The following is a 12112-nucleotide window of genomic DNA, read 5'->3' on the forward strand; positions in this document are numbered from 1 at the left end:
ATAAGCTTTGCAAGCATGTGGCTAAATTGTGACAAGTTCGTGACGAGACTGAATGTGTCAGCAGTAATATGCTTTATAATGATTTCTCAACTTAAAACTCAATTTATTTACATTATTTAAAACACTTTACTATGCTAATTTTTAATCATTTCTTGGTTTTACTACCACTTCAGTTAATTGTGAAAAGTTGACGTTTTAAGGTGTTATAAATAAGTTCGCCTCGGCTTTTTCGTTATACAAAGTGTATTTGATCTCATCGTATCGCACAACAATTATGAAAATTAAATCTCTGAAGGTTAACGTCTCAAGTGTTATTTTACTATAAAGAGGTGAGCCAATATTTTTTATTGATTACTATTCACCATAATTAAAAGTTTTGTCTTTTTAGACTTAAAATGTAATAATAGTATTTCTTTGTTGAATGATGACGTTTTATTTAATTATCTTTTACATGGATATCACTTGTTGTGGTATTGCTTTAATTTACGTCAATGCTGCTTATAAATATATATATGTATGCATACTATAATTACTTTCTAAGTATAACTCGTGAGAATGTTTATAAGTTTTTAGTGATTTTTTTATTTTGAGAGTTGAGAATTTAGGGCGCACCACTTTGCTCCACTCCCAGTGGCTTTGTGTCAGGGGAAAAGTGTGTATGTGTGGGATATAGATGGTCGTCGGTATTACAATTTTCTCAGTGGATACTGTGTTCAAAAACAAATTCAATGCCACCCTGAAATGTATGAAGCATTAAAGAAACATGCAGACAAACCTCTTTGGAAGTACAGTGGGTTTTACAGTGAGGTTTTGGGAGAGTTTCAGGAATTTGCAACTAAATTGTTTGGAAATGATTGTATTTTGCCAATAAATAGTAGTGTAGGAGGGGAAACTGTATGTAGACTTGCACGAAAGTGGGGTTATAGAGTGATGGGTATTCCAGAGAACCAAGCGAGAATAGTTTTTGCAGAAAAAGACGTTTTGGTCAGAGCTTTATCAGCATGTTTAATCTCCTCAGAACCAGATACCAGAAATGATTACAATTTGTGTATGCCAGGATTTGACATGGTTCCTTTTAACTATATAATGGCTCTCGAGGTAAAAACTTACATATATTTATAGATTACCGGTTCTAAAGTCTAAGGGACATATATAGGGAAAATGAACAACTCTTTATTATATAGGAAAAGCTAAAAAATTTGGGTCACAGGGTCATTGCCACTTTTATCTGTTTTGAGTTCATGCTCGTCATTGAGAATACATGCATACATAACATACATTACCTAAAATATACATATGTTTGTTAATGATTGTGTATGTTAGTATATGCTTGTTTATGTAAACTTACGCATGTTTATGCATGTTTATGAATGTTTAAGCATGTTTATGTTTATGTTTATGTATGCATGCATGCATGCATGCATGCATGCATGCATGCATACATACATACATACATACATACATACATACATACATACATACATACATACATACATACATACATACATACATACATACATACATACATACATACATACATACATACATACATACATACATACATACATACATACATACATACATACATACATACATACATACATACATACATACATACATACATACATACATACATACATACATACATACATACATACATACATACATACATACATACATACATACATACATACATTGGTTGAGGGTTAACTTTTGCGTTGTAAGTCTCAAAAGAAAATAAAGCAATATTTACACCAGCAAATGTCATCCTAACATGTTCATATGAAACAAAATTTAAGAAAATTAAAAAATAAAAAATAAAAATTTCAGAATACTTAACATAATATTTTTAACACAGGAAAAACTCTTTTCACAAATAAAAAGATTATAGAAATCGTAAATTTTGTAATTAATAGTTATGCTCAAAAACTTAATTGTGATGCAGTCTTTTAAATTAGTTTTGCTTTTTAACGAGTATGTTTGAAACACGGTGCTGATAAATTAATGCAAAATTTGGCGAATTCACGAAACTCCAATTAAAATACTGCCCGCTCAGTTAACTACGCCACAAACCACCAAAGTTGCATCACGCATGCGTGATGTTTTTTTTTTATGATGAGAATTTTTTAAGTAACAAGTGAAGCTGAGGCGTTTAGAAGGAGTGTTTATTGAACAGATTCTTGTTCTTAAAAAAAAAAAAACAGCTGCAATTAATATTCGTCATTTTATTAACTTTTTAAAAAAAGATTTATTAAAAATTACATCTTTTAAAAAAAGTCAGAATATTTCTTAGAAATGCATCAGAACGTTTAAAACAACCTCAAAACCTACAAAAATGGCTATTATCTTTTTTAAAAAAACTTATTTTGGAATCTAGTTTTTCCGAAAAATATTTACTGTTAAATGGAAGTTTTGGATAAACTAATAAACTTTAAAAAAATCAAAACGCAAAGTTTGATTCGAAAGCCAAACAGTGACATTTTTTTAAACTTTATGTACGCTCCGAAGAGGCTAAAATGTACTAATGATAATCTTAAGTCCGGATAATGCAGATTAAAATTAATATGTGGAATATTTTTTTAAACTTTATGTACGCTCCAAAGAGGCTAAAATGTACTAATGATAATCTTAAGTCCGGATAATGCAGATTAAAATTAATATGCGGAATATTTTTTTAAACACTATGTACGCTCCAAAGAGGCTAAAATGTACTAATGATAATCTTAAGTCCGGATAATGCAGATTAAAATTAATATGCGGAATATTTTTTTGTCACTGAGAGATTCAGCTCCTGTTTCCCAACTATGTAACTTTTTTTTAACGAATAATTGATGTAACTTAATGCTATAATGAGTTTTGCAAGTATGTGGTTACATTGTGACAAGTTTGTTATAATAATGCTATAATAAGGTTTGCAAGCATGTGGCAAAATTGCGAAAAGTTCGTGACGAGACTGAAAGTTCCAGTAGTACCATGCTTTATAACGAGTTCTCAACTTAAAACTCAACGTCACTTAAGACACTTTACTATGCTAATTGTTAATCATTTCTTGCTTTTATTACTACTTGTTCAGTTAGTTGTGAAAAGTTGACGTTTTAAGGTGTTATAAATAAATTCGCCGAAATATTCGTGAAATTGATCTCATCGTATCGCATTACGAACATGAAAACTAAATCACTTATGGTTAACGTCTGAGTTGAAATTTTACCATAAAGAGGTGAGCCAATACTTTTTAATGATTATAGTTCCCCAAAAATGTAAGTTTTGTCTCATGAGTTCTTAAAATGTAATGAATGTATTTTTTTATTGAATAATGTAAGACGCTTTATTTAATTATCTTTAACATGGGTATCACTTGTTGAGGTATTGTTTTAATTTACGTTAATGCTGCTTATAAATATATTTATGCATGCATGCCATTACTTTCTAAGTATAATAATTACATATAATCTTGAGAATGTTTGTAAGCTTTTAGTGATTTTTCTATATTATGAGTTGAGATTCTTTCTTTTTTTAGTTGAACAAAAAAGTTAAAAATATGGTTTCAAAAGCAATGGCGGCGATCAATCAAGAACATCCTTAAAAAAAAATGCGCCAGACTGTATGGCTCGTATTCGACAAAAGTAAAGGCAGTTTTTGAACGCGAGAATAGTTTTTGGGCGCACCATTTTGCTCCGCTCCCAGTGGCGTTGTGTCGGGGAAATGGAGTGTATGTGTGGGATGTTGATGGTCGTCGGTATTACAACTTTCACTGTGGATACTCTGTTCTAAACCAAGGTCATTGCCACCCTAAAATAATAGATGCGTTAAAAAAACAAGCAGACAAACTAACTTTGACGTCCAGGGCGTTTTACAGTGAGGCTTTGGGAGAGTTTCAGGAATACGCAACTAAACTGTTTGGGTATGATCGCACTTTGCCAATGAATAGCGGTGTAGAAGGAGGGGAAACTGCATGCAAACTTGCACGAAAGTGGGGTTATAGAAAGAAGGGTATTCCAGAGAACCAAGCGAGAATAGCTTTTGCTGAATCAAACTTTTGGGGCCGAACTCTGTCAGCATGTTCAATCTCCTTAGAACCAGATACCAGAAACGATTACGGTCCATATATGCCAGGATTTGACATGGTTCCTTTCAACGATATAAAAGCTCTCGAGGTAAAGCTTTATATGCATTTGTAGAATTTCGAAGTCTAAAGGATATTAATACAACCAGTATTTTTCATACTTTAAAAAATAAACCTTTATTTAGGTTACTTTGTGTACATTATGAAAATGTTCGTCTGGATAAGGTTGTTTTGGGAAAGGTGCTTTCTGGAGGGGTCATGCCGGTCAGTTAATTATCAACGAATCTCATATAAAAAAACTTATTCTTATCTCAAAATGTGCATTTAACGTTTAAATTAGCTTTCACGGTTTATTCATTTCTAGATACCTGCTGTATTAGCTGATGGTGAAATTATGTTAACTATTCGCCCGGGACAGGTAAAGATATTTTATAATAAAACTGAAACATCATTCGTTATTTTGGAATATTTTACATTTACCTGTTTATGTTATAGCATGGGTCGACCTTTGGTGGAAGCACACTTGCTTCTAAGATAGCAATTGCATCTCTTGAAGTAAGGGTTCAGTTTTATTTTGATTTTGTTGTCGATCTCTTTTTTTCTCTCGCATTAATACTTTTAATACATTTCTTTTATAACCATATTTGAGAGTAAATTTCAAATACTTTCACCGTTAGGTTTTGATGGAAGAGGGGCTTGCTGAAAGTTCAATGAAAATGGGAAATTTATTCAGAAAGGAGTTGTCGGCCAGACTTAATCCAAACATAGCCACTGTGGTTAGAGGAAAAGGGTTGTTAAAGGCCGTGGTTATTCCTAAAACTGAAGGTTATATTTTTACTCTCGGGCATTGTTCTATTACCTGCAATATCTTGTTTTAATATTTTTCTGAAGTGAATTGTGTCGGTTTATTACTTCGTCTAAAAAGCTGACAAAAACTGTTGTCTAATATTTCAAGTGTTTTAATTTAGATTATGATGCTTATTTCGCATGTTTACGGTTAAGAGACAACGGGCTTCTCACGAAGCATACTCGGAGAGGTCTTATTCGTTTCTCACCTCCATTAATCATTGATGAGGTCCAAATGCTAGAAGGAGTAGATTTTAGTGTTTAAAAAGCTCTGTGAACTTTGCCCTAAAACATTAAATGCCAAATTCTATTGACTATACCTGCTGCTAATGCGTTTTATCTATTCTATATGGTATTAAAATACTTGCTTATTTATAAATTAAGACTATTAATTCATTGGCGCAATGTTTAATTTATGCCCATGAGTCTTCACAATAATATCTCTTCCGTCTTCGGTGCTTTATAATTTTCATTTTTAAACATTAATCTAAATTGACATTTTGCATCGGATGCCGTGTATATTGCACATTATATTTATTTTATTGTATATATTTGTATGATCATTTATTATGATGCTGTAAAAATGTAATTTTATTACTCGTAGAAAAATTATTATTATACATTATATATGTTTATATATATTGCACACTTTTTGTTCATACCAAGGTGTTTCTTTTTAAATGTTGACAAGAATAAACCCATATGCAAATCGTCACTTGAACTTATGCATATGTCAAATATGCAAATATACTCAGTACAACCCACTGTTTCGATATGAAATTTCAACATTTGTTTTTTTTTTTTTTGCTTTGCTTTTGTATGCTAATTTAAAACATGATACCTGGAAGCAGAAAAATGAGCTTTTTATGAAAAAGTTTTTACCGTTACTGCTGGATCCATGTCAATTGTTAAAGTTGGCGATGCTTTTTATTTCTAATTAAAATATTTAATGGGAGTTTAACTGTGGCAGAGCAAATTCTTTAGAATGAGCAAAGACACAGGACTCAAACCCCTACAAAACTGCCTTATTGTACATTTTTGAAACGAGTCCTCATTCGAATAAATGTACCAAGAACCCCTACCGTTCTTCTTTACCAATCCACCGACCAAAAAAAAGAAAGTTAAACGTTCAGTTTATAAAATAAAAAATTAGTTCACTGATTTAAAAAAAAGAAACACATCAAAACCAACTAATATGTAAACAAACAAAAATTAATTAAATTCTAAGTCATATTGAGGGCTTTTACAATTATCGATAAAGAAAACGGAATGAATTAAATTTAACATTAACTTAAAAATATATCTGTGTTCATTAAAACGATCACATGAATGACAGTTGCTCATGGCATGCAGCCATCGGCTATTTTCTGACTGCCCTATGCTGTATGACCAAAATGTATGCATGTATAACATTTATTATATTAATAGAAAACAAAGAGTTATTTGTATAGAAAATTACTAAAAGAAACTTGGATTTAAAAATGAAAAATTCTCAATTAGAATGATTTTTATCCTGATCACATTCTTATCTACTAAACTTTGCCCTTTGAATACGTTATGATTTCAATTTCCGAGAATCTCACAATCTTTCAGAACTATAACTCTTTTTAATTCAAGATTTCAGATTCCAAATTCAAAAGACGAGTTTATGATAAATTACCAGCGTATTTGGAAAATTACATTCGAGTGTGTAGTCTTTTATCAAACGGACGTTTAAACGAAACATCCGTTTGATAACGCGTAAGCCCACAATAAAATATCGAGAACAAAATTCGGATTGTTGAGTAAAATTTAGAACTTCGATGACGCATAATACCGTGGTAAACAACAAAATTGTCATTGCAATAAAAACTAAATAAATAACCCCTCAAAGAACTGAAAATCTGATTAAAAGTGCGAAAATCTAACAATGTCTTTTTATTTGATCGAACACATTGACATTCTTTTAACAGATGAAGATTCAGCTATGGGTTTGAGGAACCAATACTTCAAAAGGTCTTTTTTCCTGGTTCGCCAATTGTTACTCTGAAAGTTATAGCAAAGGGATGGTTTTAATCAGATCCAAGAGTTCACAATTTGAAAAAGGTTAAAAAATTGGCCAACATAAAACTGTTAATCAACATCAAAATGCGACAAAATAAGGTTATTAAATACCGCATGATAGAACTATAATATCAGGTTTAATAAGCCCTAACAAACCTCTCTAATTTCTCACCTTCATCGTCACACTAAAAACAAATTAATAAACATCAGAATAATAAAATAAAAAATGAATAAAAAAAAGTCACCCTCACAATATGTAGGCAGAAATCACTTCTCATAACAACATATTACAACATATTACAACAACATATTACAACATATTACAACAACATGTTACAACAACATACTTTTTTCTTGAAACATTGATCAATTCTTTTATAAATAAAACTATTATGAAAAAAAAAAAAATTTATATGCAATAGAGTAAAATGGGGTCAAATGAAATAGTTAAGAACTTTAATGAATTTTTTTTTAAGAGAAAAAAGTTTTTAATTTTTTTTTTTTTAAAGTTGTAGAGGAATTTGAGCTGTATTTAAATATATACAAATCAAGTAAAAAAAGTTTTTAGTTTTTTAAGAAACTTTATTTAATTGAAAAAAAATTTTATTTCATTCTACCCCACATTCGGGGAGAATGAAATACGCAAATCAATATGTAATTAAAACAACACTTAATTAAAAAAAACAAAAAGCAACCAATAATAACAATTTAAAAAACAACCAATAATAGCAATTAAAAACAACCAAATAAAAAAAACTTTATTTTTGTGATGATATTAAGTCATAAAGAGGTACTAGAGGTTGAACTGAATTGTCACTTGTGCGGCACTTTTTGGTGCAATAAAACTCAGCGCCTTTTACATATCGCTTTGGTATGCATGTTTGACAAAGCCAAGCCTTGCATTTTGAATTTTCACATTGATACCATTCCATGTATTGACTTGTTGAAGCTTCGGCTAAAACTTTACGGCACTTTTTACATTTCACTTGGTTTGCAGCTGTTATTGTTGTTGGAGTTGCTGTTGTTGCTTGATTTATTTGCAGCTCGTCATTAAAGCTTAGCTTACGTTGTTTTTTAGCTTGCTTTGCTGCTTTTTTGCTCTCAGCATCTTTCAATCTTTCGAGTATTTCAGGTTTACTAAGACACTCCCCATCGAACCTTGGTACATCTACATTTTTTCGTTTTTTTGTATCAACGTGTTGGATACGAAACATTTGTTGCAAAGCTGCTGCAAGCGATTGGGCCGATTGCAATTGTTTTTCAACCTCTTTTTGAATTTCCTTTTGAATAGCCGGAGTTACTAGACTATTGAAGGTTGTTTGCAGGCGAGTTGGCTTTGGAGGTGACTTTGAAGCTGATGCTATGCAACAAATGCTGATGCTAGATGTTGTTGATATAGATTCAGATAGCAGTGGCTGAGATGGTGTAGTTTCTGGTGCTAGTAGTGGTTGTGGTACTTTCATAGATTCTGGTGGTTGAGATGATGAAGGCTCAGGTTGAGATGACGGTGTTTCAAACGTATTAGCAATTTGCAATTTTGACTGATCGATTTTACTGATGTCGAGTGGAAACAAGCCAGTATTCTGAAATCCACTAACTATTTGGGTGCGCGTAAAAACCTCACCAGAGCTAAAAAGTTTTGCTTGCAGTTGGCTAAAACATTCTTTTGATAAGTTACTGAACTTTGTCTCTGCATAAAATTGTTGAAGTAATTTGCGCCAAACTCTTTTGACATGACAATAAACACCGACATCTAGTGGCTGCAGAATGTGTGACGAATGAGCTGGTAAGCAAATTAACAAGATATTGTTTTTGATACAAGTAAGTACGACCCGATAGGTGACATGTGTCACATGTCCATCTACGACTAAAATATGAATGCCTATAATTGGATAACTATAACTAGATTTATTTAATTAAGTAATTAATTGATTAAAGTAAAGATTAAACTAATTACCTGGAATTTTTTTAATGGCAGGAACATACACGCCAGTGAGCCAATTCATAAATTGCTTATCTTCCATCCATCCGGATGGAGATATGGCGTAAACGGCATCGTCTGGACCACTTAAGCACCAATTTCTGTACAGGCGTTTTTTTGATTTAAAAATAATATATGGAGCAAGACGATTACCAGCAGCATTGATGCAATTTCCAACTGTGTAATGGATTTTTTCATTGTTGCCAACCAATTTCAATGGACGTTTTGCACCACGCCGGCAAACTATATGTTGCTTACCTTGATCACCAGAAAATCCAATTTCATCAAAATTCCACAAATGACATGAAGTACTTTCATTGATTCCTGCTTCGTTGAATTCTTTTTGCAGTGTGTTGAAATACTTTGCAACTATTTCTTGTGTGCAAGAAGCGGCTCTGAAGGATGAAATATTGCCTATGGCCCTGATGCTTAACTTATGACTCCACCGGTTTATGAAAAGCTTATACCAATCTCTCCCTGGTGTACCATTAGGAAACAAATGAGATTGACCTTGGTGTTGCAAATAGTCGGTAACAAGTGTGATGACGTCATTGTAAGTTCTACCAAAGCCCCAATCGGATAATTTGATTAGGATATCTACCAAAGTTGATTCAAGTTGTTGCGACAATCTCGTGTTTGAACCACTCCCAATTGTTTCACCTATGCCGTGGACACGCCTGTGAAGAGTTGCTACTGGTATGTTGAATGATTTAGCAGTTTTGTTAAGTGAAAATTCACCGCTTTGTACTTTAGCCACTGCAAGCGCAACTTGCTCTTCGGTGTATGGTTTTCCTTTTTTCTTTGAGAGCAACTTGTTTCGAGGCATATTTTATATTAGAATAGATTTAACACGAATTGATTTAAAATTTATACAAAAAAATTCATAGACATTAATTGGTCACTTGAGATTTAATTAATAAAAGCCGCATTTAACAAGTGAGCAATTTGCGTATTTCATTCAACCCCACATGTCTCCGTTTTCGTTTTTTTCTCATAACTTTTTTCCCTGAATAGCAAACTTAATTTTGAAAAAAGATTCTTGACCAGCGTAAAAAGTTCTACCAGTAAACATATTAAGTTCACTAGTATCAAATTTAATTTCCGAGAGTTTTATGTCCATTTTTCAAAAAAAGAAAAAAAATATCATCATGCATTCGAAAACTTAGCAAATTATCAAAAAAACTTTTTTTTTTAAATTAAAATTTGATATCATCTTATTCAGAAAAAAATCCTCTGCAACATGATCAAAAAATATTTGCAAAAAGTTTATTCAATAATTAATTAAGAACAAAAGAATAAGCATAGTCATAACTATTTCATTCTGCCCTCTATTTCATTCTACCCTGTTTTACTATACGTTACATCATTTCTTGCATTATTTTCAATGTCCAAAATGAGCGGGTTCGTCCAAAAATTTCGGGAAGGATAAATTCTTTTGCGCAACAGTCAAATGAAGAGATTTCGGTTAGTCCATTACCACGAAAGTTACATTTAATGCATTTGGTAATTGAAAGATATCTGTTTAGCTTAATAATACCTCAGTTTTAAAAAGCATTTTTTAAAGTTTTGTTTTTTAACATTACGAACATTGAAAATGTAACAAAAAAATTTACGCGCATGAACATTATGTGAGATTTTATGAGTTTATACACATTCATGAACAAGTTTTGAAGTGCGCTGCGGCATTCTGCAACATCGAAACCAATGACTAAGTTTTTATGCTAGCATTGAAACCCGTGTTTTGAATAATTTAGCGCTGCATTACTTGCCAAGCGCCAAAAGAACTTATTTATAAATAATTTTTCAGACATCATATCAGTTTATTTGAATATGTAATCATATCACAATTTAAAATTCTTTTAGCTTTAATATTTTTATTTTTGGCTCGATGGCCATGAACTTCTTAGAGCACAAAAATTTTGTTCTTGTCCTCTGTTATTCATACATTGGTCCGCAAACTTAGGGAATCGCAGAGCAATCTTGCTAACGTTGAGTTTGAAAAGCATTTTTTAAAGTAACTGTAGTCAATGTTTGTACAAGAAAAAGTATAGTTAAAAAACTTTATAAGCATTTTAGGATCAAAACTCAGTTAGGGCGGTAAAGTTTATTCGACCATAATTTGTGTTATGGTAGAATTTTAAGCTCAAACACTATTGCAAACGCTTTTTAAAATTTATGTTGATGGTAAGCCATTCACGGTGCATAGGAGCATGCTCTAAGACCTTGCAACACATCCCCAGAAATTTTTTCCTCATTCAAAAAGTGTAGTGGGGGTCTGGGGAGAAAGACCTGAGAATTGAGCATGTTCCATGCCTCTTGGTTACCTATCTTGAACACCGAAATTCCTGGCCACTCCTTTAAAAATATGTAATTTCTCCCCAGGCCCCCACTACATTTTTTTGAGTGAAGAAATGTTTTCTGATGATAATCAAAAAAAAAATTTCTGGAGATGTGTTGCAAGGTCTTAGAGCCATTGTTCCTATGCACCGTGCACTTTGAGGAAAGCGCTTTGAAAGAAACACTTGCATAACTTTTTTTGATATTATTAGTGATTTGAACTTACAAAGGGTTGAAAAATATAAAATAAAAAAACTAGTGCATTAGGTTTTTTTTTTATATTTTATTTTTTTCTAAATGTGATAAATTGTAAAAAACTCGATATTTTTAGGAGAAAGTCGAAGACTTTCAAAATGTTTAGACTTTCAAAAAGTCCAAATTGTTATCTTTAGAAAGACTTTGACTTTTTATAGTTTTATCAAAAACTTTCATTTATGAAAATATTTTTGAAGAATCAAAAAAACTACATTTTTATGAAAGTGCAAATAATAAATTGAGAATTTATTCTTGAAGAACAAAACTTCGAATGGCGAAGCTTTCTTTAGAAAATGACTACTTTGAGCAACAATAACTACTTTGAGCAACAATAACTACTTTGAGCAACAATAACTACTTTGAGCAACAATAACTACTTTGAGCAACAATAACTACTTTGAGCAACAAAACTTCGAATGGCGAAGCTTTCTTTAGAAAATGATAAGATCGGAATTTGGAAAGACTCAAGCTTTTTTAAACGCATTACTTTTAAAAAATATACAGGTATTGGTACTTTTCCAACTCTGACCGTTTTTTTGCAGCTTTAAAGTGGCTTTGATGTTTATTAATTCACTTTTTTATATATA

The 12112-nt window shown here is 31.7% G+C and overlaps 2 protein-coding genes across 2 annotated transcripts; one reads left to right on the forward strand and one right to left on the reverse strand.

Moving 5' to 3' along the window:
• Positions 1-741: 741 nt before the first annotated feature.
• Positions 742-5174, forward strand: LOC149890726 (ornithine aminotransferase, mitochondrial-like). The gene is made up of 7 exons (XM_090081957.1): positions 742-1098; positions 3552-4174; positions 4249-4327; positions 4428-4481; positions 4559-4618; positions 4741-4888; positions 5032-5174. Exons 1-7 carry the CDS (start codon positions 742-744, stop codon positions 5172-5174), a joined length of 1464 nt encoding a protein of 487 aa, XP_089938083.1.
• A 2536-nt stretch (positions 5175-7710) lies between these two features.
• Positions 7711-10276, reverse strand: LOC149890727 (uncharacterized). Its single transcript, XM_090081959.1, has 2 exons — positions 8910-10276; positions 7711-8834 (listed from the first exon to the last, which is right to left on the reverse strand). The coding sequence occupies exons 1-2, from the start codon at positions 9757-9759 to the stop codon at positions 7711-7713; spliced, it is 1974 nt and encodes a 657-aa protein (XP_089938085.1). The 5' UTR covers positions 9760-10276.
• Positions 10277-12112: the final 1836 nt, after the last annotated feature.

The sequence above is a fragment of the Hydra viridissima genome, unplaced genomic scaffold, assembly GCF_058129835.1.
Source record: "Hydra viridissima isolate aposymbiotic clone 2 unplaced genomic scaffold, HvirCarnegie_v1 scaffold_3, whole genome shotgun sequence".
Taxonomy (NCBI): Eukaryota; Metazoa; Cnidaria; class Hydrozoa; order Anthoathecata; family Hydridae; genus Hydra; species Hydra viridissima.